We start from the raw sequence: 27,327 nt of genomic DNA on the forward strand, positions 1-27,327 counted from the left end.
CCCAACTTTATGGATACTTACAGGTACATGTGTAAGAACAATTCTAGGGATTACCCCACCAAAACACTATAAATACCCCCTCAAAGCTCATTTAATGGGGTCGGAGAATCTTGGTTGCTAAAGAGCAAGAAGAGAAAAAACTCACCAAGAACATTCTTTGTATTAAAGAGAGAAACATTCTCCCAAGTGTAGAATCTGTATTAAAGATATCCATTAATAGCAGTGGCTCGTGGACTAAGGCTCATTAACGCCCCAACCACGTAAAAAGTCTTCATCTCGCTTTCTTACAGCTCATTATTATAATCATATTTTACTAGTTGCCGAAAACCTCGGTCAACATTTTGGTGCTTTCATTGAGAGCTGAGGAAAGCTGCTTCACAACAAGCATTTAACTTCACGATAATGGTGGAGACAAGAGCTACACGTCACCCTCGCCCTCTAGAAGACGCTCAAGATCCCAATGAAGAGGATGTAGCCTCAAGGGCAGCAGAGGAGTCCGAGGAAGAAGTTCCAGATGAAAACCACGAGGAGCACCTCGACGAGTACGCTTACGATGATGGAAGCTACCAAGACCTGGTGCTCCTCAGACAAAAAGCTATCGATCACGAAGCTGAGATCGAAGCTCAGAAAGTGCAAAATCAAAAGATGCATGAGGTGATGCTAGCCATGCAGAAAGCCATGGAGGCAGCTGGCATTCACGTGCATCCCAAGGCAATGGCCGCTGGACTCGACGAGGAGCCAGCTACGTCTTCGCCTAATTCCCAGCAGCAAAGGCCTAGGGAACCTAGCCCTATAAGGCACCCTGCTGAGGAAAACCAAACAAAAAACCCTACTTCTGCCCCTGGTCGAAAGAAAAAGGCGCAGGATCCGCGTAAGGTCCGCTCAGATTTCCCTAAAGGGAAAGGTCCGCAGAGGGGCAAGCCCCAAAGAGGGAGTCTTGGCCCTCAGGATCGAGGGGACCGGAAAAGCGTTTCCGTGCACCAGGGACCAGGGGGTAGAGGAAGAGGAGGACAGAGATGTCCACCCATTGATCTGAGAAATCAAATCAATGGGAATCAAGGTGACCTCCGGGATCACCTGGATCAAAAAAGATACAGACCCGAAGTCTCCTCGGGTACTGTAAACGAAGGGATTATGGCAGAGCTTGCCATCCTTCGAAAAGATATTGCCCGAGTCTCCCGGAGGCAGAAGGGAGATGACTCCGACTCGGACAGTGAGGACCGGGAGCCTTGTGCCAAGCATATCCTGGAGGCGGAGCTCCCTAAAAACTTCAAGATGCCCGAAATGGCGGCATATACTGGGAACTCCGACCCCAGTGATCACTTGTCACGATTCAACCGAGTCATGACAGTCATGCGGGTCAGCAATGACGCCAAATGCCTATGCTTCCCCCTCACTAGCGGTTCGGCGGAGGAATGGTTCAAGAAACCGGAACCGGGGATCGGTGGGATGTTGGAACAAACTCCAAACCAACTTCCGGAGACAATTTGTCGCCGCCAGGAAGGTCAACTTGGAGGTTAGTGCCTTGACCAACATCAAGCAACTACCCACCGAAACCTTGAAGAATTACATCAAGAGGTTCCGAGAGGAAGCCTCGAAGACCAAGAAGGTCGACGACGGACAACAGCTTGCGCTTCTCCAAGCAGGAATCCGCACTGGAACTCCCTTCTGGAACGAATTACAGCAAGAAGGCGCTGCTAGCCTTCAGGACTTCCAGAAGCGAGTCCAAAAATATATTAACCTCGAAGAAGCCCGAGATCGTGGCTTACGGAGGCTATTATCCCACGGGATAGCGGGATACATGCCGTGAGTTTCGCCCTCGGGTACTGTCCCGACCGCGACCCCTCCGATAAGTGGCATACAGTTTTCTGCTACTCCCGGATACAGCCAGGGCCAAGCTTTGCCCCCGGCATCTTCCCATTACGGCAACCCGTCCGGGGTGAACGGACGGACTCCTTCACAGGCTGCCCCAACCGCTAGCTTAACAGGCCCTACCCAAGGGTCTAGAAGCAAGAGGTCTTCCAAGGGCAGCACCCGAACGGGAGAGAAGCGCCAAAAGAAGGGGTACACACCCCAATACACCCAGTACACAGAGCTCACGGACTCTCAGGAGCGTGTCTATTTTGCCACAAGGCAGAATACGCATTACCGGAGACCCCAGCCATTGTACAGGGACAGCTCCCGGAGAGATCCGAGTAAAAGGTGCGAATATCACAACGACATTGGCCACAGCACCAACGAGTGTAAAAATCTCAAAGATGAGATTGAGAATCTGATCCGTTTGGGCCACCTCTATGAGTGGATCAAAAATAGGTTACCCCACCTTAACCGGGGCAGGTGGCAGGGGGCATGCCTTCGGGAACACCAGGGGGTACAGCAGGAGCATTGCCTCCAGCTGCTCCCGCAGGTGACGCCCAGCATATACCCGGACTACCGCCCCGGCCTAATGGACGGGTAGCCATGATCTCCGGAGGTCCCCATATCGGAGGAAACACTCGAAAGGAGCGGAAGAGATATGCCGAGGCCGCAAGGCACAGTGAGGTGTGGGAGGTCACTCAACTCCCAGCTCAAAGGCCTCGGCTAATGGACCAGCCCATAACGTTCACGGAAGAAGACGCCAAGACGGTGCGTTTTCCTCATCACGACCCGCTGGTCATAGAGACCCCCATTGCAAATAAAGTAGTGGCTAGGGTCCTGATTGATAATGGAAGTTCCGTGAACTTGCTCTTCAAATAGGCCTTCACTGCGATAGGGTTGACCGACCGGGACCTCTCTCCTAGCGGATCGCAGCTCACGGGGTTTAACGGGACAACTCTAATCCCGATGGGAAAAGTCAGGCTCCCAGTTACCCTGTGCCCGGATACTCCCCAGAGCACGTTCAAGTATTGCACCTTCGTGGTAGTAGACTGTCCAACAGCCTACAACGCAATCTTAGGCCGACCGGCCCTCGTCGACTTTGGTGCAGTAACTTCTATCCGACACCTATGCCTAAAATTTCCTACCCAGGAAGCCGGAGTCGGAACGGTGAGGGGAAATCAAGGAGAGGTCAGGCAATGTTACAACGTTGCCACCCACTTGCCAGTGCTCATGGTCCGGGGGCCCCCTGAAGTAGAGAGGGCTGAAGAAGATGAGTTGGATCCTCGTATAGGATCCGAAAGGGTCGTAGAACCAATGGAGGACGTCGAAGAGATACCAGTGTGCGACGACGACTCCACCAAAGTACTCCGGATTTAAACTGCTATCTTTCATGGATGCCTATGCTGGGTACAATCAAATAAAAATGCATACGGCAGACCAGGAGTGCACTAGCTTCAGGACCGATAAGGGGGTATACTGTTACCTAGTCATGCCTTTCGGACTGAAAAACGCCGGAGCAACCTATCAAAGAATGGTTAATCGGATGTTTAAAAGCCTCCTAGGACGAAACATGGAAGTATATGTAGACGACATGCTCGTCAAATCCAAAGCATGCAATAGCCATGCAAACGACTTAGAAGAATGTTTCGAAGTCGTCCGGAGATACGGCATGAAGCTCAATCCGAAAAAATGTACCTTCGGGGTCAAGTCGGGAAAATTCCTGGGCTTCATAGTCAGCCAAAGGGGGATCGAGGCGAACCCGGAGAAAATCCAAGCTCTCCTGGACATGCCATCCCCCAAGAAACATAAGGACGTGCAAAGTTTGACCGGAAAGGTAGCCGCACTGAGCCGTTTTATCTCACGATCCACGGACAAGTGCATACCCTTCTTCAATATACTGAAGAAGTGCCAAAAGTTCGAATGGACGGATGAATGCGAGGAGGCATTCAAAAGGTTAAAAGACCATATGGCCAAACCTCCTATCCTATCAAAGCCCGTCCTTGGAGAAGACTTGTTCCTTTACTTGGCCGTCTCCGAGCATGCGGTCAGTGCTGCATTGGTCCGGGAGGAAGAAAAGATTCAGCACCCCGTGTACTATGTTAGTAAACGCATGATAGGGGCCGAGACAAGGTATCCGGTCATTGAAAAGCTAGTATTCTGCCTCCTGATGGCATCACGGAAGTTGAGACCATACTTCCAAGCCCATCCGATCAGAATCTTGACCAATCATCCACTCCGGCAAGTTCTCCAAAAACCCGAAGCATCCGGAAGACTCCTCAAGTGGGCAATGGAGCTGAGTCAGTTCGACTTACATTACGTGCCCCGGATTTCCATAAAAGGCCAAGCCTTGGCGGACTTCATCACCGAATGTAATGAAGCCGAGGCAACAGCCAATACTCCGGAGCCACCCATCCCCACCTGGAGAGTATTTGTGGATGGAGCTTCAAATGAAACGGTTCAGGAGCCGGAGTGGCTATGATATCACCTACTGGGTTGCGGCTCCAGGCAGCACTCCGATTCAACTTCACAGCTTCGAATAATGAAGCCGAATATGAGGCCCTGATAGCAGGGCTAAAATTGGCTAAAGCTGTAGGAGCCAAGAGGGTGGAAGTCTACAGCGATTCTCAGCTGGTCGTAAACCAAGTTTCCGGAGAATACCAAACTCGCGGCGAAAGGATGGCCGCGTACGTAACAATAGTTCGAGAACTGCTCCACGAGTTCGCGGACTATAAAATAGAAAGGATCCCCCGAGAAAAGAACGCTCACGCGGACTGTCTGGCTAAGTTAGCCTCGGACAGCGAAATCGAAGAGCTGGGGGTAGTACCAGTGGAACGTTTGGCAGAGCCAAGCATCAAAATAAAAGAGACCACACAAACGGTTGGGCAAGAACCCGGTGGATGGTCCCCATCATAAAATACATAACTACGGGTGAGTTGCCCCGAGAGAGGGCAACGTCTCGAAAGATTCAGTATCAAGCTCATCGTTATGTAATGATGGATCAATTTCTCTACCGAAGAGGACTCGGCATGCCTTATTTAAGGTGTGTATCGGACCACGAAGCTAGACAAATCATGCTGGAGGTCCATGAAGGGTTCTGTGGAGATCATACGGGAGGACCCAGCCTCTCAAAGAAAATATTGAGGCAGGGATACTTCTGGCCAACAATGAAAAAAGATTGTATAGACTATGTCCAAAAGTGTGACTCGTGCCAAAGGTACGCGAACATACCGAGAGCTCCTCCAAATGAGATCACTGCGATGACCACCCACAGCCCTTCGCGGTACGGGGCATAGATCTCATCGGGTCTCTACCTACGGGAAAAGGAGGAGTAAAGTATGCAATAGTAGCAGTGGACTACTTCACCAAGTGGACAGAGGCTGAGCCTATGAAGACAATAACCGCTAAGAAGGCGTTGGACTTTGTTATCAAAAACATAGTGTGTCGATACGGCTTACCTCACAAAATAGTCTCGGACAATGGAAAGCAATTTGATTGCGAGGAATTCTTGACACGCAACCAACACGGAGTAGTGAAAAGCTTCTCCGCGGTAGCCCGGCCTCAAACAAACGGCCAGGCGGAGGCAGTCAATAAAATCCTAAAGGTCACCTTGAAAAAGAAGCTGCTGGCTTGTAAAAATAACTGGCCTGAAGAATTGCCAAGGGTATTGTGGGCCTACCGGACGACCCCCAGAACCACAACCGGTCACTCGCCGTTCTCAATGGCATACGGTTGTGAAGCAATGGTCCCGGTGGAAACATTATTCCCATCCCACAGGAGAACGACCTACGATCGGCCACTAATCGAGGCCCCGCTCCGAAGCTGCGGATCAAGTCGAAGAACTCCGGGATGAGTCCCAGATACGGATGGCCGCTTATCAAAAGAAGGTGACCAAGTATTTTAACTCCAAGGTTAAAAACAGAAAATTCGCTATTGGGGATATGGTCCTAAGAAGGGTCTTCCCAGCCACCCAAGAACCCGGAGTGGGGGTACTTGGACCAAATTGGGAAGGACCATATGAAATCGAGGACAAAATCGGTTCTGGCACTTACAAACTAAAAAGAATGGACGGAACTACTGTCCCAAGAGCCTGGAATGCCGATCACCTCAGAAAATATTACCAGTAGCGAATTAAACTTAGCTTTTGTTCAAAGGGTTTGTACCGTCCAAATGTATGCCTCCTCTATATTAAATAAAACTGAGTGCCTTAAAAACAAAGTTTCTATGCCACTCAGGGGGGTACTAGGGTATACCGCACGGACAAGCAAAAAGCAAGCTAAGTAAAAAATCCTGACCCAAAGGGCAGGTCAAGCTAAGTAAAATATCCTGACCCAAAGGGCAGGTCAAGCTAAGTAAAATATCCTGACCCAAAGGGCAGGTCAAGCTAAGTAAAATATCCTGACCCAAAGGGCAGGTCAAAAAAAATATACGCGCAAAATAAAGGGCGTAAGTATGAAAACCCTGAGCCAAAGGACAGGTTGAAATATATAAAGTGTGAAAAAAGATCGCACATATATATAAATAAAAAAAAAATATAAAATATCCTAGCCCGAAGGGTAGGTCATACACATATAAATGGCCCGGGGACAGGCCTTAAATTGTCTCCCCTTCAAATAAAAGCTGCCGCCTGTATGTAAATTGTTCTAAGGCAGCAACAAGTATGTACAAAGAAAAAAAAAGGAGTTATAAAGAGAACGGGTACAATCTGGGTCAATAATATGGCAGCTCAGTCCGCCCGCGGCGGAAGACGAGGTCCGATCCGTGCCTCAAGCTCAGCATCAAGCCTCTTCTTCTTTTCCCGAAATTTGGCAATCATGTCCTCGGGTTTGGGATAAAAAGAAAGCTTGATACTCTGATCGTTGGTGGCCCAAGCCATGTAGACACCATCATCAAAGCGCTTCGGGCACCGGGCACAGGAGACGGGAGAAAGGAGCTCGGCCCTCTTGGCCTTCCCCGATGGGCGGTCTTTGTAGTCCCGAAGCTCCTTCAACTCCGCAGCCAGAGCGGCCTTGGATTCGATATCCGACTGGTGAATCTCCTCTAGAGACTTCACCTGGGCGGCCATTTCATCCAAAGCCTCCCTGGCCTCCCGAAGATCCCGCCTGGCCTTCTCGGCAGCCTCGGTTTGAGCCCTTAGTTCCTCCTGATGATGGGCCTCCATCCTGCCTCTCCGCTGGGCCTCGGCCTGGATCATGTCCTCCGCCTGAGCCTCCCTCCGGATGGCCTCCTCCTCCCTGGCCTTGGCTTTCTCTTCCTTGGCCTTGGCCGCTGCTTCCTGGCGCTCGGCAGCCTCTTGATAGATCTGCCTCTCCGCTGTAAGGTCTTGGAGGACCTTCTTGACGTCGTTCATGTCCCCAAAATCGGACAGAGCGAAGCCATGGTTTATAATGTTCTTGGAGAGGCGACCAGCCTCAGCTGCAAGCTGAACCATAACGGGGTATAAGGAAAAATTTCTCAAAGGAAGAAAACAAAATACAAACACCAAAAAGGAAACGCAAGAAATTGCAAAGTACTTACCACTGTGAGGGAATGGCTGAGGTCCTGAACCTGGAAGATGGAGTTCAGGGAAGCGCAAGTGGCAAACCGCTTGGGCGCACAACGTGTAAGCTGAGAAGCGAACTCACCGGTCATTTCCGCGGCAAAGGGAGCCAAAGTGGGCCCTAGGAGGGGACGGAACCAGTCTGCTAAAGGATCCAGGTTGAGGTTCCACGGATCATGATAGTCCGGATGGCTGATGCTCGCCTCAACCTCCGCTCGCAGAATCCTCCTAAGGGCCTCCACCTCGGCATATCCCCGGGAGTACTCGTCCATAGCGTAGTTGTGTTTGGCTATGCGAAGCTCCTGCCTTGCCTCATCCCCCGGAATCGGGGTAAGCTCAATGTGAGGAGGAGCAGGATTTTCCTCCATCGGAGAAACCCCGCCGTCTAGGCCATGAGCGGGAGTGTCGGCCCTCCGAGGCCTCTTCGGCTCATCCTGGGCAATCATCTTGCCCTTACGCTTGCGAATCAGAGCCACTTCAGGCTCCTCCTCGTCCTCCTCTGCTACCACTGGAAGGGCTTGAGGCTCTCCAGCACCCTCGGCGGCTTCCTCCGAGAAGTCCCACCCTTTCCCCTGGCCTTCTCCCGGAAGCACCTCCTCGTCATCCACTAAGTCAATGGTTTCGGGAGGGGCGCCGGAAGAAACCTTCAAGGAAGGGACCGAGGGAGAGGGAGTGAAAGCCGGAGGAGCCACCGGAGTATGGACCCCGGCAAGCTGTTCCAGGATGGCATCCATGGAGGTACCTGTGCCAATAAAATAAGCAAGTGTTAGAAGTTCGTAAGAAACTGCTTACGAAAGGTGCAGCAAATAAACTACTCCTACCCGGACTCCCTAATTCGGCCCTAGCAAAGTCCCGAACTTTAATGCTGGCAGCATCATCTCCAAGATAACTGTCCGAGGGCCGAAACCAGCTGGACGCTATGTAAGCCGACGGACCTAAGGGAATAGGTTCCGGAGGGCCGGGACCCATCCGGGACCGACCTAGGTAATCTCCTAAGTTTGTAAAATAAAATTCCTTCAAATGATCCCCCCACCGGGTCGACGGCATCTTAAACCTACGGAGACGCTCGTCGAACCCTATGGGCCTACGACTGGTATATTCATCAACGGAAGGGACATAGTGAATTATCAAGGGAGACTTACCACCAGCACCGGAAGTGCTAGCACCGGGAGCACCCGAGTTTGGTTCGGGGGTGAAGGCCGAGGCCGAAGTACGGTTCTCAGAAGAACCTTCAAGACGAAGGGGCCCCCCGGCGGAAGGACCCCCAATCTCTTCTTGAAGAATCTTGTCAAAAAATTTTGCTTCGGACTTCCCGCCAATGGCTTGGCTCCTTCGCACCACCGGGCTCCCCACGCGAAGCCCTCTCCCAGAGGCAGCCTGGGCCTTAGAATACGCCTTCTCCTGGGCCTTCCGGTAGAGATAATCTTGGTACTTCTTCTCTGCCGTAGCAATGAGCTCATCCCGGAAGGCCTTCTCCGCAACCGGCGCCCTCACGTTAGGGCAGATAACCTTGGAGAGGTTGGAGTCATCCACGGATTGGTGAGAAAGGATAAGTTTAGCCTTTCTGCAATTCTCCGTGGTGACCAGGCCCCCGACATCAAGATCAGCATGGTCGTAGGAGGCGAAGGCTTGGGCCCTTCGAAGGAAAGCCTGAGTGGGGAGCGTCCGCTGGTAAGGTGGGATCCGCACCCACTCCGTGAGAAGCTCCGGATGGTCCACGGCCCTAAACCCGGAGGAGAAGAAAAATCGGTGGCGGTACTCCTTAACATGAGTCTGCCTATTATACGGAACCACCCCTTCGTTAGCAGGGTGGATCCGGAACCCATAAAAACCATCCTTAAGTTTGTCCCCTTTCTTGGGGACGGATACAAGTTCATAAAAATATAAAATCTCCGCCGGGCTGGGAGACCCCCAGCCGCGCGCGGTGTAAAAAATAAATAAGCCTGAGAGCAGGCGGTAAGCTTGAGGAATAAGTTGGTATGGCGCAAGGCCGACAAATACAAGAAAATTAACAAAATAATCCTGGAGCGGGAGCATTGCACCGGCCATCAGATGGGTCTGACTCCAAGCCCCGAAGCCATCATAGTTGAGGTTGGGCGTCTCCGAGTCACGAGGAGGCCGGTGGAAGGTCCCTGAGGTAGAGGGTTTGATTCCAGCCACGTTAATGATGTTCTCCAGCTGGTGAGGGCAGGTCAGGGTCGATCGAAGCTCGGCCGCTTCCCAACCAGTGGCGCGGGACTTGTACCCTTCCTGGGCAACAGGTCCCAGAGAAACCTCCTCCAGGGTGGCAATGTTTTTCTCTTTCTTCTTCGAAGACTTCGAGCCAGAAGCAGACATGTTATGCTCTGAGAAAAACAAAAAGAAATAAAAAAAAACCCAGCAGTTAGGCCCCATACCAAACCCTAAATCAGAAAAAAAGGGAGTGGGGGTCCCCTAACCGCTGGAAAGAGGCCCCCTCCGGACACGTGTCACCTGGGAAACTCAAAAGAGAATCCCTGAACAAGTGTCGGGTGCAGTAAAATCGCAGTAAAAGTGGTTTTGCAAAAAGGAAAAGAAAAGAGAAAAATCTTCCTATGCCCTAAACAATTGCTAAACGAAGGATACATGACCTTCTTCAAACAAAACCATACGCCTACGACAGAGGCATGACAATGGCGACTCTACAACTAATACAGTAAAACGTAAAGCAGAACTCGAAGAACTCAAACACTCACACTCCAGAAATCCCTAAGTGCGAACCCAGAAAACAAACAAAATAAATGTAAGCATGTTATTATCTAAAGATGCAAAAAACTTACAGTTGATTGTTGAACTGGGGGTACTGAGTATGGTTGAGCGGGAGTTGAGAAGCACTGGCAAAACCGAACACTGGAAAATTACAGGAAGTGTTTAAGTGTTAAGGCGGTTTGTGCTACTTTGAGGAATTTTCTCTCTGAGAAATTCAAGCAAAAATGGTAAGGAATGGAAAGTAACCGAAATGAAGGAAAGGTGGTGGCTTTTATAGGCAAAAGTGCATGAGGAACAGGCGTCTTCACCTACCAATCGTACGGCAGGGGAAACGCACGATTCGAATTCCCAAAAGATCAACGGGCTAGATCAATCTACCATTAAGGCGGTGCAAACGTTCGAGTATCCGTCTAACACCATCAATGCGCCGCATCAATCATGGGGCGTGAAACGAATCGACCTCTGCAAAAGTGAATCACTGCATTTAATGCCATTATTAGACACACCTTCACGCGCCCCCAAGTCGTATCATAAGACCGAGGAGGCGGCTGGAAACATTCCTGCGAACAAGCATATTGTCGCATTAAATAACATCATTTAATGTGCCCCCACGCGCTCGAGGCTCGAGCTAGGGAAACGAGGGGCCAACTGGAGACACTTGAACAAGCCTTGGTTTATTTTTACTAAGTAAACAAGGCTTGGGGGGTAAATGTTGCTCCTAAATTCGCCCAATATACGTGGACCAGTCAAGAGGGAACACGTGGATCAGATAACTTGGAAAGATTTGCTGTCTTTTTATGCCACCAGGAAGCGCTATTAACATGGGTCCCGGAGGAGACACCCGGAGTATAAGCTACTCCCGGAAGCTAGTATAGCGTGAAGGCTCTCCGGGATGTGTCAGGTCTCTCCCGAGAAATCAAGTCGCATTTAATGCTGCATGGGAGGAAGCGTGTTGGGACTGTAACACGCAATAAAGTCTGACGGCACAACCCCCAAACAGCAGCGCTACAGTAATGATCATTTAAGTCTAGCGACGGCTACTCTGCGAAGAGTCACGTCAATCATAAGACAAAAAGGACATTCTCCATAAAAGCCCTACAGCACCTAGGGATTTGACCATGCATCACCCATGGTATATTCATCGGAAATGCCCAACTTTATGGATACTTACAGGTACATGTGTAAGAACAATTCTAGGGATTACCCCACCAAAACACTATAAATACCCCCTCAAAGCTCATTTAATGGGGTCGGAGAATCTTGGTTGCTAAAGAGCAAGAAGAGAAAAAACTCACCAAGAACATTCTTTGTATTAAAGAGAGAAACATTCTCCCAAGTGTAGAATCTGTATTAAAGATATCCATTAATAGCAGTGGCTCGTGGACTAAGGCTCATTAACGCCCCAACCACGTAAAAAGTCTTCATCTCGCTTTCTTACAGCTCATTATTATAATCATATTTTACTAGTTGCCGAAAACCTCGGTCAACAAAACCCTTATTGCAACTAGCGCTGCAACCACTTTAGAAACTCAAACCGTAAATTTAAAAAAACAGTGGAGTAATTTCCCAAAAAATAATTATAGTTTTTTCAAAATTTCAAACCACAATTAACAAAAGTGATGCATCACAACACTTAGCTTGTTGTAGATGGTGTTATTTGTGTAATGAGAATCCTTGAAGTGATTATCGATGACTCAATTAAAGAAAGCTAAAGTATAAGATCTCTATAGCTAACACGTGGTTCTCGAAATTGTTAATTAAGGCCCTAGAGAAAACAATTATTTTGTGCCATTTTATAAGAGTAAATGACATTTTTAAAAATTATTAAAAAATATGTATATTTATTAAAAGTTTTTTTTTATTTGGACCCCTAAGATAAATGGGTTTTAAAAGTGGGAGAAGTTGAAAATGCCTATTTTTTTATACATTAACCAAATTTACATCCATATAAAATGTAATTCAAATATGCTTTTTTATGAGTATTATACATAAATTATCCTTATAATCTCACATAATTAAGACATAATTTTAAAAATAATAGATTTGTGTTCATTGTAGATGGATGCGTAGGTTAAAGTTTGAGTAAAATTTTGATTAGAAAAGAATAAAAATTATTTTGAAGTGATATGGGTAAAATTAGTAGAATGATTAAAATAAAAGATAAATATAATAAATTTTATAAAATATAGTAAAAATTAAAAGATATATATAATGTAATTTCCTCAAGTGTGACCTGAAGTGGAAAGAAATTTACACTTTTTCTATTTAGTAAAAAATAAAGAGTAATTTGCGGCAAAACCCCCTCAACTATCAATTTACTTGCAAAAAACCATCCAACCTCATATTTTGGTGGGAAAACCCTCCAAAGTACTGTTTCGTTTACATTTTTAAGGTATCGTCTATTCAGCCTCGTTAAGTCCTAATTTTGCCCACGTGGCAATGACAGGTCAATAAAAAATTATCCTATGTGGCCATATTTTACAAAATAAAAATTAAAATAAAAACAAAAAATTTAAGAGTAATTTGCGGCAAAACTCCCTCAACTATCAATTTACTTGCAAAAAACCATCCAACCTTAAAGTTTTTTGGATGGTTTTTTGCAAGTAAATTGATAGTTGGGGGAGTTTTGCCGCAAATTACTCTAAAAGTTTTATTTTTATTTTGTAAAATATGGCCACATAGGATAATTTTTTAGTGACTTGTCATTGCCACGTGGGCAAAATTAGGAGCTGGACAGACGGCACCTTAAAATGTAAACGGAACAGTACTTTGGGGGGTTTTCCCACCAAAATATAAGGTTGGATGGTTTTTTGCAAGTAAAATGATAGTTGAGGGGGTTTTGCCGCAAATTACTCAAAAATAAAATAATAATAAATATGTATATAAATAAAATAAAAATAATAATAATATTTAGGGACACTTTCTCAAAAATCAAAATAACACAATGAGGAAGACCGAGGAGCGCATTTGACGGAAAGAGTCAACGTTTGAAAATGGGAGCTAATTAATATAATTATTTAATGAAATTGTTTTTTTTTAAAAAAAAAAAAATTAAAAGAAAAAATATGAATAATTTTTTTTTTTTTTTTTCTTGATGTTGTATATTTTGTGTCATTTATTGTAATTAATTATTAGAAACATTTTTTTTTTAAATTTTTGAATATGTAATCTTATTTATTAATTTTAAATGAGTGAATAGAATGGGTAATTAAATAGGGGTTAAAATTTAGGGGTGTTCACTAAGTATCCGATCTAATCTAATCCGTACGATCTAATTCAATCCAATCTGTAAAATGTAGATATTCGCACTTGTGCGGATTGGATTAGATTGAAAAATTTAAAATCCATACTTGTACGGATTGGATGTTGTTTGACCTCAAAAAGTAACCCATCCAATCCAATCCGTACTTAATTATGTATATTTTTAAAAAATTATAATATATAATATATATTAATTTTCTAGTAATATTAAAAAAAGGACACAAACTTCTAATTTCTTAATCTTTTTTAGTAATATATTAAGGTAGTATATTTTATTTGTTTTATAATCAAAAATATCAAAAATATTATTTTTATTCACATAGACACGTACACGTAAATTTAAACTAGCTGATTGTTACGTGCCAAGCCACGTAGTGTTAGTTTTATTTAATATTTTAGTTTTTTATTTTTAATTAATAATTAAAATAGTATAATTATTTGAACAATTTGTTTTATAAAAATAAAATATGTGTCAATATATTTAGTAAGTAAAACATAGTTGTGTTATAATAATGTATGTTATTAATAGTAAAATGTACATTAAACTTCTAATTGAAAAAAGTTATATTATCTCATCATTTCATATCTAATAATAGCTACACAACTATATATTTATAGACTTTCACATTCTTTGCAAATTACTAATAAGCACCAATAATATTTTCATATTCTAATATTTTTCAACCTTCTCCTCTTGGTGGTAAAATTAAAAATAAAACTAAAAATAAACACAAACATATAAGGTAAATACTCATATACAGTCTCACATTTATATTATATTTTCTAGACATTTTATCTATATTTTTCTTTTTTAAAAGATAAATAAAAAAAATTATTAATATTCTCCCAAGATAGGTTTGTTGGAGAGATGGGGGTAAGATGATTTTTTTAATTTAAAAATAGATTATTAATATTTAAAAGATTGTTTAATTTTTTGGGTTTAATTATTGGGTTTATTTATTAATGGGAGATCAAACGTAATCGTTAAATTTAACAGAATATTCTTTTTAATTATATTCTGTTAAATCAAGAAATGCCGTTAGATAGACACTTTTAATATATAAAGATATATATACTAACTTATTTATTTTAGTAATGAATACATATATATTTTAGTGTAAATTTAAAGATGAGTACATATACATTGACATATATGTATATTGGTTTGATTTATATATAAATAGATATAGAAATAAATTATTATTGGAGATTAAGAAACAATATTCTTCTTTTAATTTTTTTTCTATGAAATATTAAATAATGTATCATTAAAAAAAATAACCGATCTAAAATAACCGATCCAATATGCACTATTGCAGATTATATTGGATTGGATTTAAGCTGTTATGCAGATTGGATTGGATTCAAAATATAAAATCCGCACTTAGTGCGGATTGAATGTTGTTTGACCAAAAAAGTGCGGATTTGATCGAATGAACACCCCTAGGTTAAATAAAGTATTTGACAGTTAAATATTTTTAACTATCCTTTCACTTGTACTTAATTCCTCCAAACTTAAATTTTGGCCGTAAAACCTTTCAAATTATTTTAAGGCGTCATCCGGTTAATTGCTATTATAGACTGCTTATGTGTATACTTTTGTGCGTGTGACAAGTTTATATTAATACACTTAATATTATTATTTCAAAATTTATTTTAAAATTAATAAAATTATAAAAATAAAAATATTTAAAAAAATAAAAAATATTGTAAACTTTTTATAATTTTGAAAGAGTCATGTAGATACATAACACCTTAAATTTGTTAACAGTTCAGTAATTTAGAAGGTTTTACCATTAAAATTTTAATGATTAAGTACAATTTAAATGATAATTGAGAGAGTTTTTAAGAGCTCTAATTAATTTATTTATTATAATAAAGTCAATATTTAGGGTATACTATCAAATATTTTATGAATTCTTTTAGAACTTATGAGTATGACAATGTCTCCTGATTTTAATCGATGTGATTAACAAAACAATGTTCTTAAATAACATGATACTTCCACATATTGTACAAAGTTTATAACCGACTAGCTCAAGTGACTATAGGTAGGTATGTGTATGTTGGAGGTCCTGGATTCGAGTCCCAAATAAAATATGATTGTAATATATAAACGCTTAAATAAAAAAAAAATAATATGTGATCAAACCATCCAAAATCTGTAAGTAAAACTAAATACGTTCTTGAGAAATTTTTTAAAAGAATCATATTGAAAATATGTGAGAGCTTTATATCGTAATGTCAAATAATTTTTAGATGGAACTTTATAGATCTTATCATACATCTTACAACATTTTACTTTTTAAATCACACTTTCATTTTAACACACATAACTTTCAAAACTTTATTTTAAAATAAAAAAAACCCCAATGTTAGATGAAATAAAAATCATAAAAAAATATAGATATGTTATCTCAACATATCTTGCAAATCTCCTACTTCCTCCTGCATCAATCTAACTATGAATATTCGCTTATCAGTTAACAATTAAATACCTACTGAAGTTTTAAAAATATAACTTAATATTTATTTACAATCGAGAATTAACTTTAAATTGTTAGGATGCTTTTTTTTTTAAAAAAAAAAAACATTTTTTTTGAACAATAAACTAAACTTCATTGAAAAAAAAAATAAGAGTGAAATACACCAAAAACAAAGGACGAGAAATCCATTTAAAATAGTTTACGGTTGATCCTGAGTGCATACACGGCTAATTCATGTGAATATGAATTAAAGACGCCTCATGAAAATTGAAAAGTAAACTAGTACAAAAAATACTATTTTGGACCATGTGTTTCGCAAAAGTTATCAATTGGACCTTTTGTTTTGTTAAATGACAAAATGGATCCTGTATTTTCTAAAATGGTACAAATATGACCCTGAATTAATTTTTTGTCAAAATAAAATTTAATTATAATCCGATCTAAAAGTGTTATGATAAAATTGTTTACATTTTCTGTATCTGTTCGTATTAAGAATTGTTTTCAAGTTGATTATATTAAAAAAAAAAGTTGTCAAAAATTAAACTTAGGGTCCTATTTTTACTATTTTGGAAAATACAAGATTCATTTTATCATTTAACAAAATACAGGATCAATCGGTAACTTTCGCAAAACACAGTCCAAAATAGTATTTATAAAGAACGGAAAGAAAACATTTATTTTAACCACATATTTTTCCTATAATTTAAAAATATCATTTTCAAACAATAAATTAATTAAAATATCCATAAAAATTTACAGAGAGCAAAGCTTCTTTCTTCCATGGAAAACTAAAATAAAGCTTTCAACTTCAAACTCAACAATGGAGTCTCTCACTCTCAGCTCCTCCTTCCTCTACAACAATCTCTTCACACCATCACCAATCTCATCCAAACCCAAACCCAAACCCAAAACCCCAATCCCAATCCACTCCTCCATCACACCAGACCCATGGACACTCAGCTCAGGCGACCCAACCAGACCCAAACCCAAATCCAAAAACCCCAAAAACCCACTTTCAGACGACAACGCTCGCCGCATAATCAAAGCCAAAGCTAGGTACTTGAGTCACCTAAGGAAGAACCAGGGCCCTCAAGCTCAAACACCCAAGTGGATTAAGAGAACCCCTGAACAGATGGTTCAGTACTTGGAAGATGATAGAAATGGTGGGCTTTATGGGAAACATGTTGTGGCTGCCATTAAAAAGGTTAGGTCTTTATCTCAGAAGGTTGAAGGTGAGTATGATATGAGATTGGTTATGGGTTCTTTTGTTGGGAAGCTTAGCTTTAGAGAGATGTGTATTGTGTTGAAGGAGCAAAAGGGTTGGAAGCAAGTTAGGGATTTTTTCAATTGGATGAAATTGCAGGTTTGTTTTTTGTTTTTGTTTGTAGAAATTACTCTATTTTTTTTTTTAATTTTTTAATTGATTTAATTTCACGAAATATAGTATTTATCCAATTAGCAAAATCTTATGAGTAATGTGAGATAGAACACATTTAAATTTATAGCAAATATAGTAATTATCTAATTACCAAAATATTATAATGAGATTACACCAAACTCAACATTTACCACTAGTTACCAAAATCGGGTTAAGGATTAGTAGCTGCTAAATGTAATATAAACTCACAAATCGTACTTATATTTAGCTAAGGACTTTTTCAATTGGATGAAATTGCAGGTTTGGTTTTTTGCTTTTATTTGTAGAAATTACTTCATTTTTTTGGTTTTTTTGAGATAGATTTAATTATGCTAAACATAGTATTTATTTAATTATTAAAACAGTATGAATATGAGTAATGTGAGACCAAACACAAAAGCAATTTTTCTTTAAAGATGTAGGGTGTGTTTGTAAGTGACCTATAATTAGACTCTATTTTAAAATACTATGTGTTTGGATAATTACAGTGTAATTACACTAAATTCTCATTGTTGGAGGTCATGAGAATTGAAGTATAATTGAGACCCCTTAATTACCTCTAATTATATGGTTACTGTACAATTACTTGGCTGAACAAACACGTCTAACCTTGTATTTACTCTGAATTATACTCAATTCTAATTACATAGTGGTTTTCCAAACACGCCCTTAATTATACTAAACACAATATTTATCTAATTACCAAAACCGAACAAGTCAAACTCACACGAGTTACAAACACAGTTTATCTAATTACTAAAACCTCACAAATTATACCAAATACAATATTTACATAATTACTAAATCATGGAGTTAAAGTTTGGTAGTTGTAGTGGGATAAACCACACAAATCACACTTACACGAGCAATGTAAGACAAAACACAAATACAGAAACACGCCATTTACCCTATTACTCTATTATCTTGAGTGGTTGGTTTTGTTTATTATGCTTTTGGTGATTTTCCAAATCAATGGAGATTAATGCTGTTTAGTGATAGATTTGTGCTTGAACAGTTAAGCTACCGGCCAAGTGTTATTGTGTACACCATTGTTTTGAGGATATATGGGCAAGTTGGTAAGATAAAGATGGCTGAAGATACTTTCTTGGAGATGCTTGAAGCTGGATGTGAGCCAGATGAAGTTGCTTGTGGTACCATGTTATGTACATATGCTAGATGGGGTCGTCATAAGGCTATGCTTTCGTTTTACTCTGCTATTCGCGAACGGGGAATTGTAATGTCTGTTGCAGTTTACAATTTCATGTTGTCCTCGTTGCAGAAGAAGTCACTACATCGAAATGTCATTGAAGTTTGGGAGCAAATGATGGAACAAGGAGTGGTTCCTAATAGTTTTAGTCATACTGTAGTTATCGGTTCACTTGTTAAAGAGGGTTGTTTAGAGGAAGCTCTTACGAATTTTCATGAGATGAGGAGTGTTGGGCTTGTTCCCGAGGAGGTTTCGTATAGCCAGCTAATAAGTTTGTGTACTAAACGTGGTAAGTGGGGTGAAGCGCTTAGAATATACGATGACATGAAGGATCAGAGATTAGTACCGAGTCGCTATACATGTGCTTCTCTATTAACACTGTATTACAAGAATGAAGATTATTCTAAAGCCTTGTCTCTCTTCTCGGAGATGGAACGAAATAAAATTGCAGCAGATGAAGTTATTTATGGTTTACTCATTAGGATATATGGAAAGCTTCGTCTGTATGAAGATGCTCGTAGAGCGTTTGAAGAGACTAAACAGCTCGGTTTACTTAGTGATGAGAAAACATATTTAGCAATGGCGCAAGTTCATCTTGGTTCAGGGGATTTTGGGAAAGCTTTAGAAGTTATTGAACTAATGAAGTCTAGAAACATTTGGTTATCAAGATTTGCTTATATTGTTTTGTTGCAGTGTTATGTTATGAAGAAAGATTTAACTTCTGCTGAAGTAGCATTTCAGGCTCTTTCGAAGACCGGACACCCTGATGCTGGTTCTTGCAATGATATGCTCAATTTGTATTCGGGATTAAATTTGATGGAAAAGGCAAAGAGTTTCATTGCCCAGATGAGGGAAGATAAAGTACACTTCGACGAGCAGCTTTGCAAGACAGTTATCAAAATTTATTGCAAGGAGGGAATGATTACAGATGTTAGACAGTTGATAGAAGAGATGGGTATGAATGAAGTATTGAAGAATAATAAATTTATCCAAACAGTTACCTCTGTATGCAAACATAAGGGAGATGAACAACTTGATGGAAAATTATTGGCGTTTGACCAACCCGACACGGTGGCTCTCGGTCTTGTGATTGATATGTATATGGCAGATGGGAATGTTAAGGATACAAAAAATGTTTTGGCAGGGTTGGTTGAGAATCCCGATGGTGTATCGATTGCTAATCAGCTTGTTGGTAACTTCATTAGAGAAGGCAAGAAGAACATGCTTTTCTTCGAGCTTTTATCGTGTTGAAATTTGTTGTTGTTTACTGATATTTGATTTACTGCAGGTGATGCATTTAAAGCTAGAGCACTCATTTATCAATTTAACGAGCTAGGCTGCAGACCGGAAGATGCCACAGTTTGTTCGTTGATTAGTTTGTATGCAAAGCAACACAAGTTGAAACAGGCCGAAGAAGTCTTTCACGCGTTTGCTGATTCACCTGCAACGAAAAATTCATTATGCAAGTCTATGCTTGATGCATATGTCAAATGTGGTAAAGCAGAGAAGGCATTCTCACTTTACAAACAAGCTATTACCGAGACAGGGAATTGTCTTGACGCGGTTTCTATCAGCATTCTCGTGAATTCTTTATCGAGCAATGGTATGGCCAATAGGGAAATTCCTAAGCTGAATCAAAGTATTGTTGTTGTTGAGAATTATATTTGAAAACCGTGCTCACGAAAATGAATCTATTTGCAGGCAATCATCAAGAAGCTGAGATTGTCATCCGCCAAAGTCTTGAAGGACACAAGGAGCTTGATACCGTGGCATTCAATACCTTCATCAAGGCTATGTTGGATGCAGGTTGACATGGGCTATTTCGATTTACATATTCAAGAATTTTGCTTATCGAAGAAGTCTTAAATAATTCTATTTTGTATTACAGGTAGATTGCATTTCGCGTCCTGTATTCATGAGCACATGCTTTCGAGCGGGGTTTCTCCATCAATTCAGACATTCAACACAATGATCAGGTACACCTTAAAAAGCTAGACTTCCTTGCTTTTCTTTACGTTCTTTCAAGTTATGTTAAATATTGCATTTTGTTGGTGCAGTGTGTATGGACGAGGGCGAAAGCTGGAAAGAGCTACCGAGATGTTCAATACCGCCCGCAGGATGGGTCTGTCTTTGGATGAGAAGGCATATATGAACATGATTAGCTGTTATGGGAAAGCTGGTACCACTCTACCCAACATCATTAGGAAAATATCTTATCTTTATAAATATTTTCTTTGTGCTAGCAATAAACAAATTCATTGAAAATAGAAATAATAGTTATAAGAATTCCTTATAAAAGAAGGAATCCCATCTAGCTAACAGTACAAGTTCTTTATCTACCTAAGGAGTATGTCGAGCTAGTTCATGTACAACCATAAATAATGGTCGACTAATAAATATGGATTAGGGACACTCCTGAAAAATTGGACATCAAACTTGCTAAACTTGTTAGATTACTTGATTACCGTTCTTTCGATATTTTTTTGCAGGTAAAAGGCGTGAAGCGTCCTTACTCTTCGGTGAAATGCTAGAAAAAGGAATTAAACCCGGACTGGTATGCACATACAACTGACAAATAATATAAAATTTATCCAAATGAAATGTTGTTATTGCTTAATGAAATCCCCTTAACATTTCTTGAAATGCAGATCAGCTACAATATTATGATGAATGTGTTTGCGACCGGAGGACTTCATCAAGAAGCAGAGCAGCTTTTCAAAGCCATGGAAAGAGATGATTGCTCACCTGACTCCTTCACATACCTGTCCTTAGTTCGAGCATACACCGAGTCCTTGCAGTACTCGGACGCTGAAGAAACAATCAATTCTATGCAGAAAATCGGTATTGTTGCTTCCTGTTCACATTTTAACCTCTTACTTTCTGCTTTTGCAAAAGAGGGTCTCATGGTGGAAGCAGAAAGGATCTATCGAAAACTGCTTGGAGTTGGTTTGAACCCCGATTTGGCATGCTATCGGAGCATGATGAGAGGGTATATGGACTATGGACATGTGACAGTAGGCATCAAATTTTTCGAACATATAAGCGAGAATGTGAATGCAGACAGGTTCATTTTGAGTGCAGCTGTGCATTTTTACAGGTCGGCTGGAAACGAAATAAAAGCTGCAAGTGTTTTGGATTCGATGAGGCATTTGGGTGTTGGATTTCTAGAAAATCTGGAAATCGGTTCGAAGCTAAAATCTTCTTGATTATGTCAGAATGAACTCTATGGAAGTGATGAGCCTCCTTTGTAGCATTTGTACAAATGACAGCATTATTGAATGATTCATTGGGTTGTAAAATGATGGTCTGTCTGTAGTGTATAGTTCATAGATATATGAATGTGAATGTTAGGTGATTATTTTCAAAGGCCATTTAAAGGCTTTAAAAGACAAGACTGATGTACATTCTTCTTGTATTTTTGTTGTAACTTGTAACCTTTCAAGGCAAAAGAAAGAAAGAAAAAATCTGAAATAATATTAAGGCTAATTAGAATTTTTGTTCCTTAAATTTAATATGTTCCAAATCATGTTCTTTGTTCTTTGAACTTTTTCAGGTCGTTAAAAATTCTCTTTGAACTATTGAAATTGTTGGATTGAAAGATTTCTATCTAATGTTATTCAATTTTACTAACACAACAAATGAACATGTACTAAATCATGCATTTCGAATTTTGATACACTATCTACTAAATCATGCTCCTCAAACATTTGAATATACTAAATCGTAATTCTTGAATTTTTATCCACATTAGAATTCTATTAGTAAAATTGAAAAAAATCCTTAAATCAGCCTAAAAAATTCAAAGAACATGATTTAGTACATGATTTGATCTATTTAAGCTTCCTTGTGCAGCTCTTTCTATACATTGCATCTTGTAATGTAATCATATAAATAAGACGAAAAAGTATGGAAAAATTTAAGTAAATTTGTATGCAATTTTTTCTTTCAACATTGAATTTAATGAAACATGATATGGGAATTGCCAAAAATCCCCCAAGTCTTTGGGGGCAAATAATAATAATATGATAAGAGATAACATAATGCCCAAAAAGCCAAAAGGAAAAATGTGGCTTTCTCAAATGTGTAACTCACTTAGTACTAAAGCTTATTTCCAGCTACTTTCTAAGAGAGAGGATGAAACTTGGTCAAACTCTTTCATACATTTTAATCACTTTTTATCATTGCCTGCCAATTTTATTCTCTGTTGATGTTCAGCAACTTTGTAATCAACCACCTCTCGGAAAAGGCTCGAGTCAAGCACACAATTTTCGCTGCCATAAACAGCGGCTTGAACACTCGCCATTAGTTTTGCTATTTCTCTCCCAGAAAAGCCTTCGGTCTTCGATGCTGCTTCTCTCAATATGTCATCTGTCAACCCCTTTATCTCTATCTGTTGCGGTTGACTCTTGAATAAGCTACTGAACAAACCGGGTTTTGTCGAGCCAGCTTGTGCTATATATTTGTCAAGATACAACTTTAGTAGCTTAAAACGTTCCTCTTCTCCGGGCAATGGGAATTCCAGTACTTCATCGATACGATCGGCTACAGCTGAATCAAGATCACCGGGACGATTTGTTGCCAAGGCAAGGACAATGTCTTTCGACTGATCACCAGTGCGGAAAAGGAGGGCGTTGAGAGCACTTCTTTGCGCTTCACTCATATAGGTTTTGTTCCGCCTGCAAATTTGTTCAACAAAATCAGATTACAGTTCATAATAACATTAGCGAAATTTAAGGTAACGAGAATAACTTACTCGCATAAAAATGCATCAGCTTCATCGATGAAAAGCAACAAACCCTTCCGAGATTTCTTGGCCCAGTCAAACAGCTGGTGTATCTTGGTAACAGCCTGTGAACCGAGAGGAGCAACATCACCTCCCGTCATCAATGCATAGTCCAATCCCTGAAAACATAGAAAATTCAAAATCAGAACATAACTTGTAGAGATTATAGAGATAACAAACTTTGACAGTAAGATTATTGAGATAGGATCTCATACAGATTTCTGAGCCAGCTCCCTGGCAGCCATAGTCTTTCCAGTACCCGGAGGACCATAGAAGAGCATGTTTCGAAAGGGTGCCTGATGGGACTTTGTATTGGCAGTTGCACCAGCCAACTGTTCTATCCTTTTCTGAAGAGAAGGGTGCAAAATAACATCGCCGAACCCATTTCCCTTATTAGAAGACGCTTTATCTGAACCACGAAGGGTGCTCATCGTACGTGAAAACAATCCCGACCAAGGATATTTCCCTCTGGATGATTCCCTTATCAAAGATGGTTGTCCTAATATTCTATCGACATAACTCCATATCACTTTCGCACCTTCTCTGCAATTACGAATGTTAAAAAGTGAATACCGATTTCCTATACAAATTCTAGGATTATGCTATCAACCTCATTACCTCGTCGTGTAAATCCCGGCTGCTAAAGCAGTCACACCCCCAACAGCAACTACTAGTTTATCTTGATCTGTCAGAATAGCTTTCAAACCACCTGCAACAAATATTGGATTCTATTTAAAACTACATGTCAACCCCTTAGTTATACAAAAGCAACATAGTAAGACAATATTCTAACATTCTAAACCTGACCATGATTGAAAAAGTTGTTTTACACATTAGTTGAAGAAGATACAATGACAATGGAATTGAAGGTAAGTTAATCCTCAAAGATCAACTAGTTATTAAAGCTTTTATGAAATTCAATATTTTGAAAAGTTGATATGAAATTTACTACATACAGCTAGCTATTTGATTACATACCACCGATATGTTCGAAAGTGGTATTGATGGCAGCAACCCATTTCTCTCTTTCAGCATTTGCACGGTTTACTAGCATTCGTCTATTCACGTCTTCAGCTAACTTTGCTTCATGAGCTCTTCCTTCTGCTTCGGCAATAGATCTCACTCTGATTGTTTCCCGTTCTATCTCAGCCTTCTCCCTCTCTGTTTGCCTACGTTGTGCTTGGATTTGTTCTTCTGTTGCTCGTCGAGCTTGCTCCTGTCGGATTGAAGATTCTTCTTGCAACTTCACAAGCTCTTGATTCCTTGATCTTTGTAGTTCATTCTCGGCCTGCAAAAGGCAAAAACAAAAATGAAATCTTTTCCATAAATTAATAAAATAAAATCAAAATCAAAACCACAAAAAAAGTCAGATGCTGCTTGAATACCTGCATCCTCTTCCTCGCTAACTCATCTTCATAACGAGCCATTTGAGACTTCGTTTGTGCTTGATGTTGAGCTAGCTTTTTCTGCTCATCATATATGACTCTTTGTCTCTCCTGAATGGCAATGAAGTAGAGTGAGAAAAAGAAAAAAAAAACTAATGATACATCAATTATTATTCCAAGTTTCATTCCCCACAAAACGAATAGAAAGACTATCGAAATTCAAGAAGAACAAAATCTTACAGTTTCTGACTGAGCTTGCATTGCCTTGAATTCTGCAGCCTTAGCAGCCAACTCAGCCTGCCTGGTCTCTTCTTGCTTCTTTATAACCTCAAACACCTTAAAACCATACAAAGGTCCATCAGTTAAAGTGATTTTTCAGAATTCAAAAGTTGGCAAATCAAATGGAAAGCCTATTAGATTCAAAATAATTTCAAAAAGACAAATAGAAGAACTACCACAACTAAATTATTTGAGAAATACTAAGAGGCACTAATAGTGCCTACCACTGTTTAAGGTATCATATCGCTATTAATAGAATTAAGTAGCGGGCCTCACATGATTTAATTTAATAATTATTATAGAATATCGTTAACTATTCACAAAGTGCCACCTCATGGTGGTGCCGCACTGGTGCTATTACTCAATTTATTTAAACTAAGTAGCCACTCGAATGACTTAAATTAAGAGCACTATTATTTGGTACCTAATACGAGGTGGTGTCTTACAAATAGTTTGCAGTATTCGATCATAATTATTATTAAACTAAAATACATTGACCCCAATAGCTAAATATTACCAGTAACAATACAACACCTCACATATATGTGAGGCACTCTTGGTACACAAAAAAGCTATTCTCTGCAAATGACAAAATATAATGAATAAATGTTGATAAAGTAAGCAAACAATGAACTTGTAATAAGAAAATGTATCCCATTCATTGCTAGCACTAATTCCTATTTTAGTAAAACTTCAACTTGTTCTACCAACCTAAGGTGTTTCAATCATTGCACCTCAAAAACAATCTTTATTCTACAAAATTAAGTACAAAAAATCAGATAAAGTAAGCAAGCAATTATCTTGTAATAAGAAAATAAACATTGCTATTAGGCACCGGTAGTACTAGCCAACAAATAATTAGCGATATACAGTCAAAGTTATTAAATTAAATTACTTGGGACTCGATACTTAATTCTACCAATTACATAAGCACACATGTGGCTTTTAGCATTACTAAAAATATGTAAGTCAATGCTACACTAATTCCTAATATTAACATTAACAAAACTTCAGCTTGTTCTAACAACCAAAATTGTTTCAATCATTGCACCTGAAAATTAATTTTTATTATACATAATTAAGTTAAAAAAAAAAAAATAGAGAAATGAAAAAAAGACAAACCTTTTTGGCCTGAGAAGAGCTAGTAATATCTTTCAAAGCCTTAGCACCACGTTCCAAAGCCTCAGGATCAAACCCAGCTGAAGTAGTTCTAGGATTATCATTCCGAACCTTAGGAGGAGGAGGAGGCTCAGCATTGTCACCACCAACCTTAGATTGATCGGAGGAGGAAGAAGAAGCGGCGGCGGCTGCAGCAACAGCTTGAGAAACACCGGAAGAAGCAGAGGAGGAAGGAGAGAAGGTGAATGGAGAATCGGCATGAGCAGGTTGAGAAGGAGATAATGAAGCGGAGGCAGTAGCCATGGCTGTAATGAGTCCAATTGCATAACTTTTGGCCATTTTTTGATTAAATTGATAGAAAACCCTTGACCATAGAAGAATAAAGTAAGGAACTTTGATTGGAAGAGAAGAAAAATCTGAGCTTTTTGGTTCAGAAGATGAAGAAGAAGAAGAAGAAGCAGAGAGAGAAGGCGGTAGTAGAGTCTGGGGTTTTTGTAGGGTTTGTGTTCAACTAAAGAGTCTAGAGATATTTTCATAATTACATAAAAAAAAGATAAAACTTTGCAAAAGTACCCATTTTTTTGTATTAATCAAAAATACTTCTTTTTTTTATAACTATTAATCAAAAATACATTCATATTATATTTTATTAAAATATACCTTTATTCCTTACTTATAATTTACATTAACCTAAAGGGTATAATAGGAACATATCTATAAAAGTGAGTGTATTTTAAAAAATATAAAAATATAGATAAAAATTAAAACAAGTAAAATAAAATAAGTATACAATGTAATTTTTTTAATTTGTTAATATAATAACCAATTTTATATTGAGTAATTTAGGCATAATTACTGGCGTTTGGTAACACCTTTTTAATCAGCTTTCTATTTTTAAAATTAGAAAAATAATAATATTTTTTAACAACATGTTCAATAAAATTGTTTTTATTTTTCAATATTTTAATTGAGAATCAAATTTTTTTTAAAAAAATCACTTTTAATATTTTTTCAAACAGTTTTTTTTTTCTTAATCAATATTTTATACTCCGATCAGATGCAGACCCAAATCCCCCCTACGGTGCCCCTATCGCTGAACTTGGCTTCTGACCCGAACTCGAATCCGACTCACGACCTAGACCAGACTTAAATAAAATAAAAAAATTAAAATGAACTTTACAGAACAGATGTTTGTTTTCCGTTTTTAAAATTTAAAAATAAAAGTAACTACAAAATTCATTTTTGTTTTTCAAAAACAAAAATTTTACTT

The 27,327-nt window shown here is 39.7% G+C and overlaps 2 protein-coding genes across 5 annotated transcripts; one reads left to right on the plus strand and one right to left on the minus strand.

The window, feature by feature from the left end:
* Positions 1-16,583: 16,583 nt before the first annotated feature.
* On the plus strand, positions 16,584-21,998 carry LOC115716445 (pentatricopeptide repeat-containing protein At5g27270). 4 transcript variants are annotated; one of them, XM_030645240.2, is made up of 8 exons: positions 16,584-17,230; positions 18,300-19,701; positions 19,780-20,094; positions 20,193-20,297; positions 20,380-20,467; positions 20,549-20,670; positions 20,981-21,045; positions 21,140-21,998. In XM_030645240.2, exons 1-8 carry the CDS (start codon positions 16,688-16,690, stop codon positions 21,695-21,697), a joined length of 3,198 nt encoding a protein of 1,065 aa, XP_030501100.2. In that variant the 5' UTR covers positions 16,584-16,687; the 3' UTR covers positions 21,698-21,998. The 4 variants fall into 4 exon arrangements, with proteins under 4 accessions (XP_030501100.2, XP_030501101.2, XP_060971236.1 ...); XM_030645241.2 differs by having other exon boundaries at positions 17,091-17,230; positions 18,284-19,701; XM_061115253.1 differs by lacking the exon at positions 16,584-17,230 and adding an exon at positions 17,288-17,545.
* A 418-nt stretch (positions 21,999-22,416) lies between these two features.
* On the minus strand, positions 22,417-26,575 carry LOC115716765 (uncharacterized). The gene is made up of 8 exons (XM_030645663.2): positions 26,061-26,575; positions 24,900-24,995; positions 24,660-24,770; positions 24,253-24,562; positions 23,893-23,983; positions 23,490-23,817; positions 23,245-23,393; positions 22,417-23,167 (listed from the first exon to the last, which is right to left on the minus strand). Exons 1-8 carry the CDS (start codon positions 26,394-26,396, stop codon positions 22,660-22,662), a joined length of 1,929 nt encoding a protein of 642 aa, XP_030501523.2. The 5' UTR covers positions 26,397-26,575; the 3' UTR covers positions 22,417-22,659.
* Between the last annotated feature and the right edge of the window lie 752 nt (positions 26,576-27,327).

The sequence above is a fragment of the Cannabis sativa genome, chromosome 5, assembly GCF_029168945.1.
Source record: "Cannabis sativa cultivar Pink pepper isolate KNU-18-1 chromosome 5, ASM2916894v1, whole genome shotgun sequence".
Lineage (NCBI taxonomy): Eukaryota > Viridiplantae > Streptophyta > Magnoliopsida > Rosales > Cannabaceae > Cannabis > Cannabis sativa.

Coding starts and splice junctions, on each gene's coding strand:
- LOC115716445 (XM_030645240.2), top strand. CDS start 16,688: ATGGAGTCTCTCACTCTCAGCTCCTCCTTCCTCTACAACAATCTCTTC. Junction 17,231..18,299: donor TCAATTGGATGAAATTGCAG/GTTTGTTTTTTG, acceptor GTGCTTGAACAG/TTAAGCTACCGGCCAAGTGT. Junction 20,671..20,980: donor TAGCTGTTATGGGAAAGCTG/GTACCACTCTAC, acceptor ATTTTTTTGCAG/GTAAAAGGCGTGAAGCGTCC.
- LOC115716765 (XM_030645663.2), bottom strand. CDS start 26,396: ATGGCCAAAAGTTATGCAATTGGACTCATTACAGCCATGGCTACTGCC. Junction 24,563..24,659: donor TAGCGAGGAAGAGGATGCAG/GTATTCAAGCAG, acceptor TGCCTTTTGCAG/GCCGAGAATGAACTACAAAG. Junction 23,168..23,244: donor GCTGATGCATTTTTATGCGA/GTAAGTTATTCT, acceptor ACAAATTTGCAG/GCGGAACAAAACCTATATGA.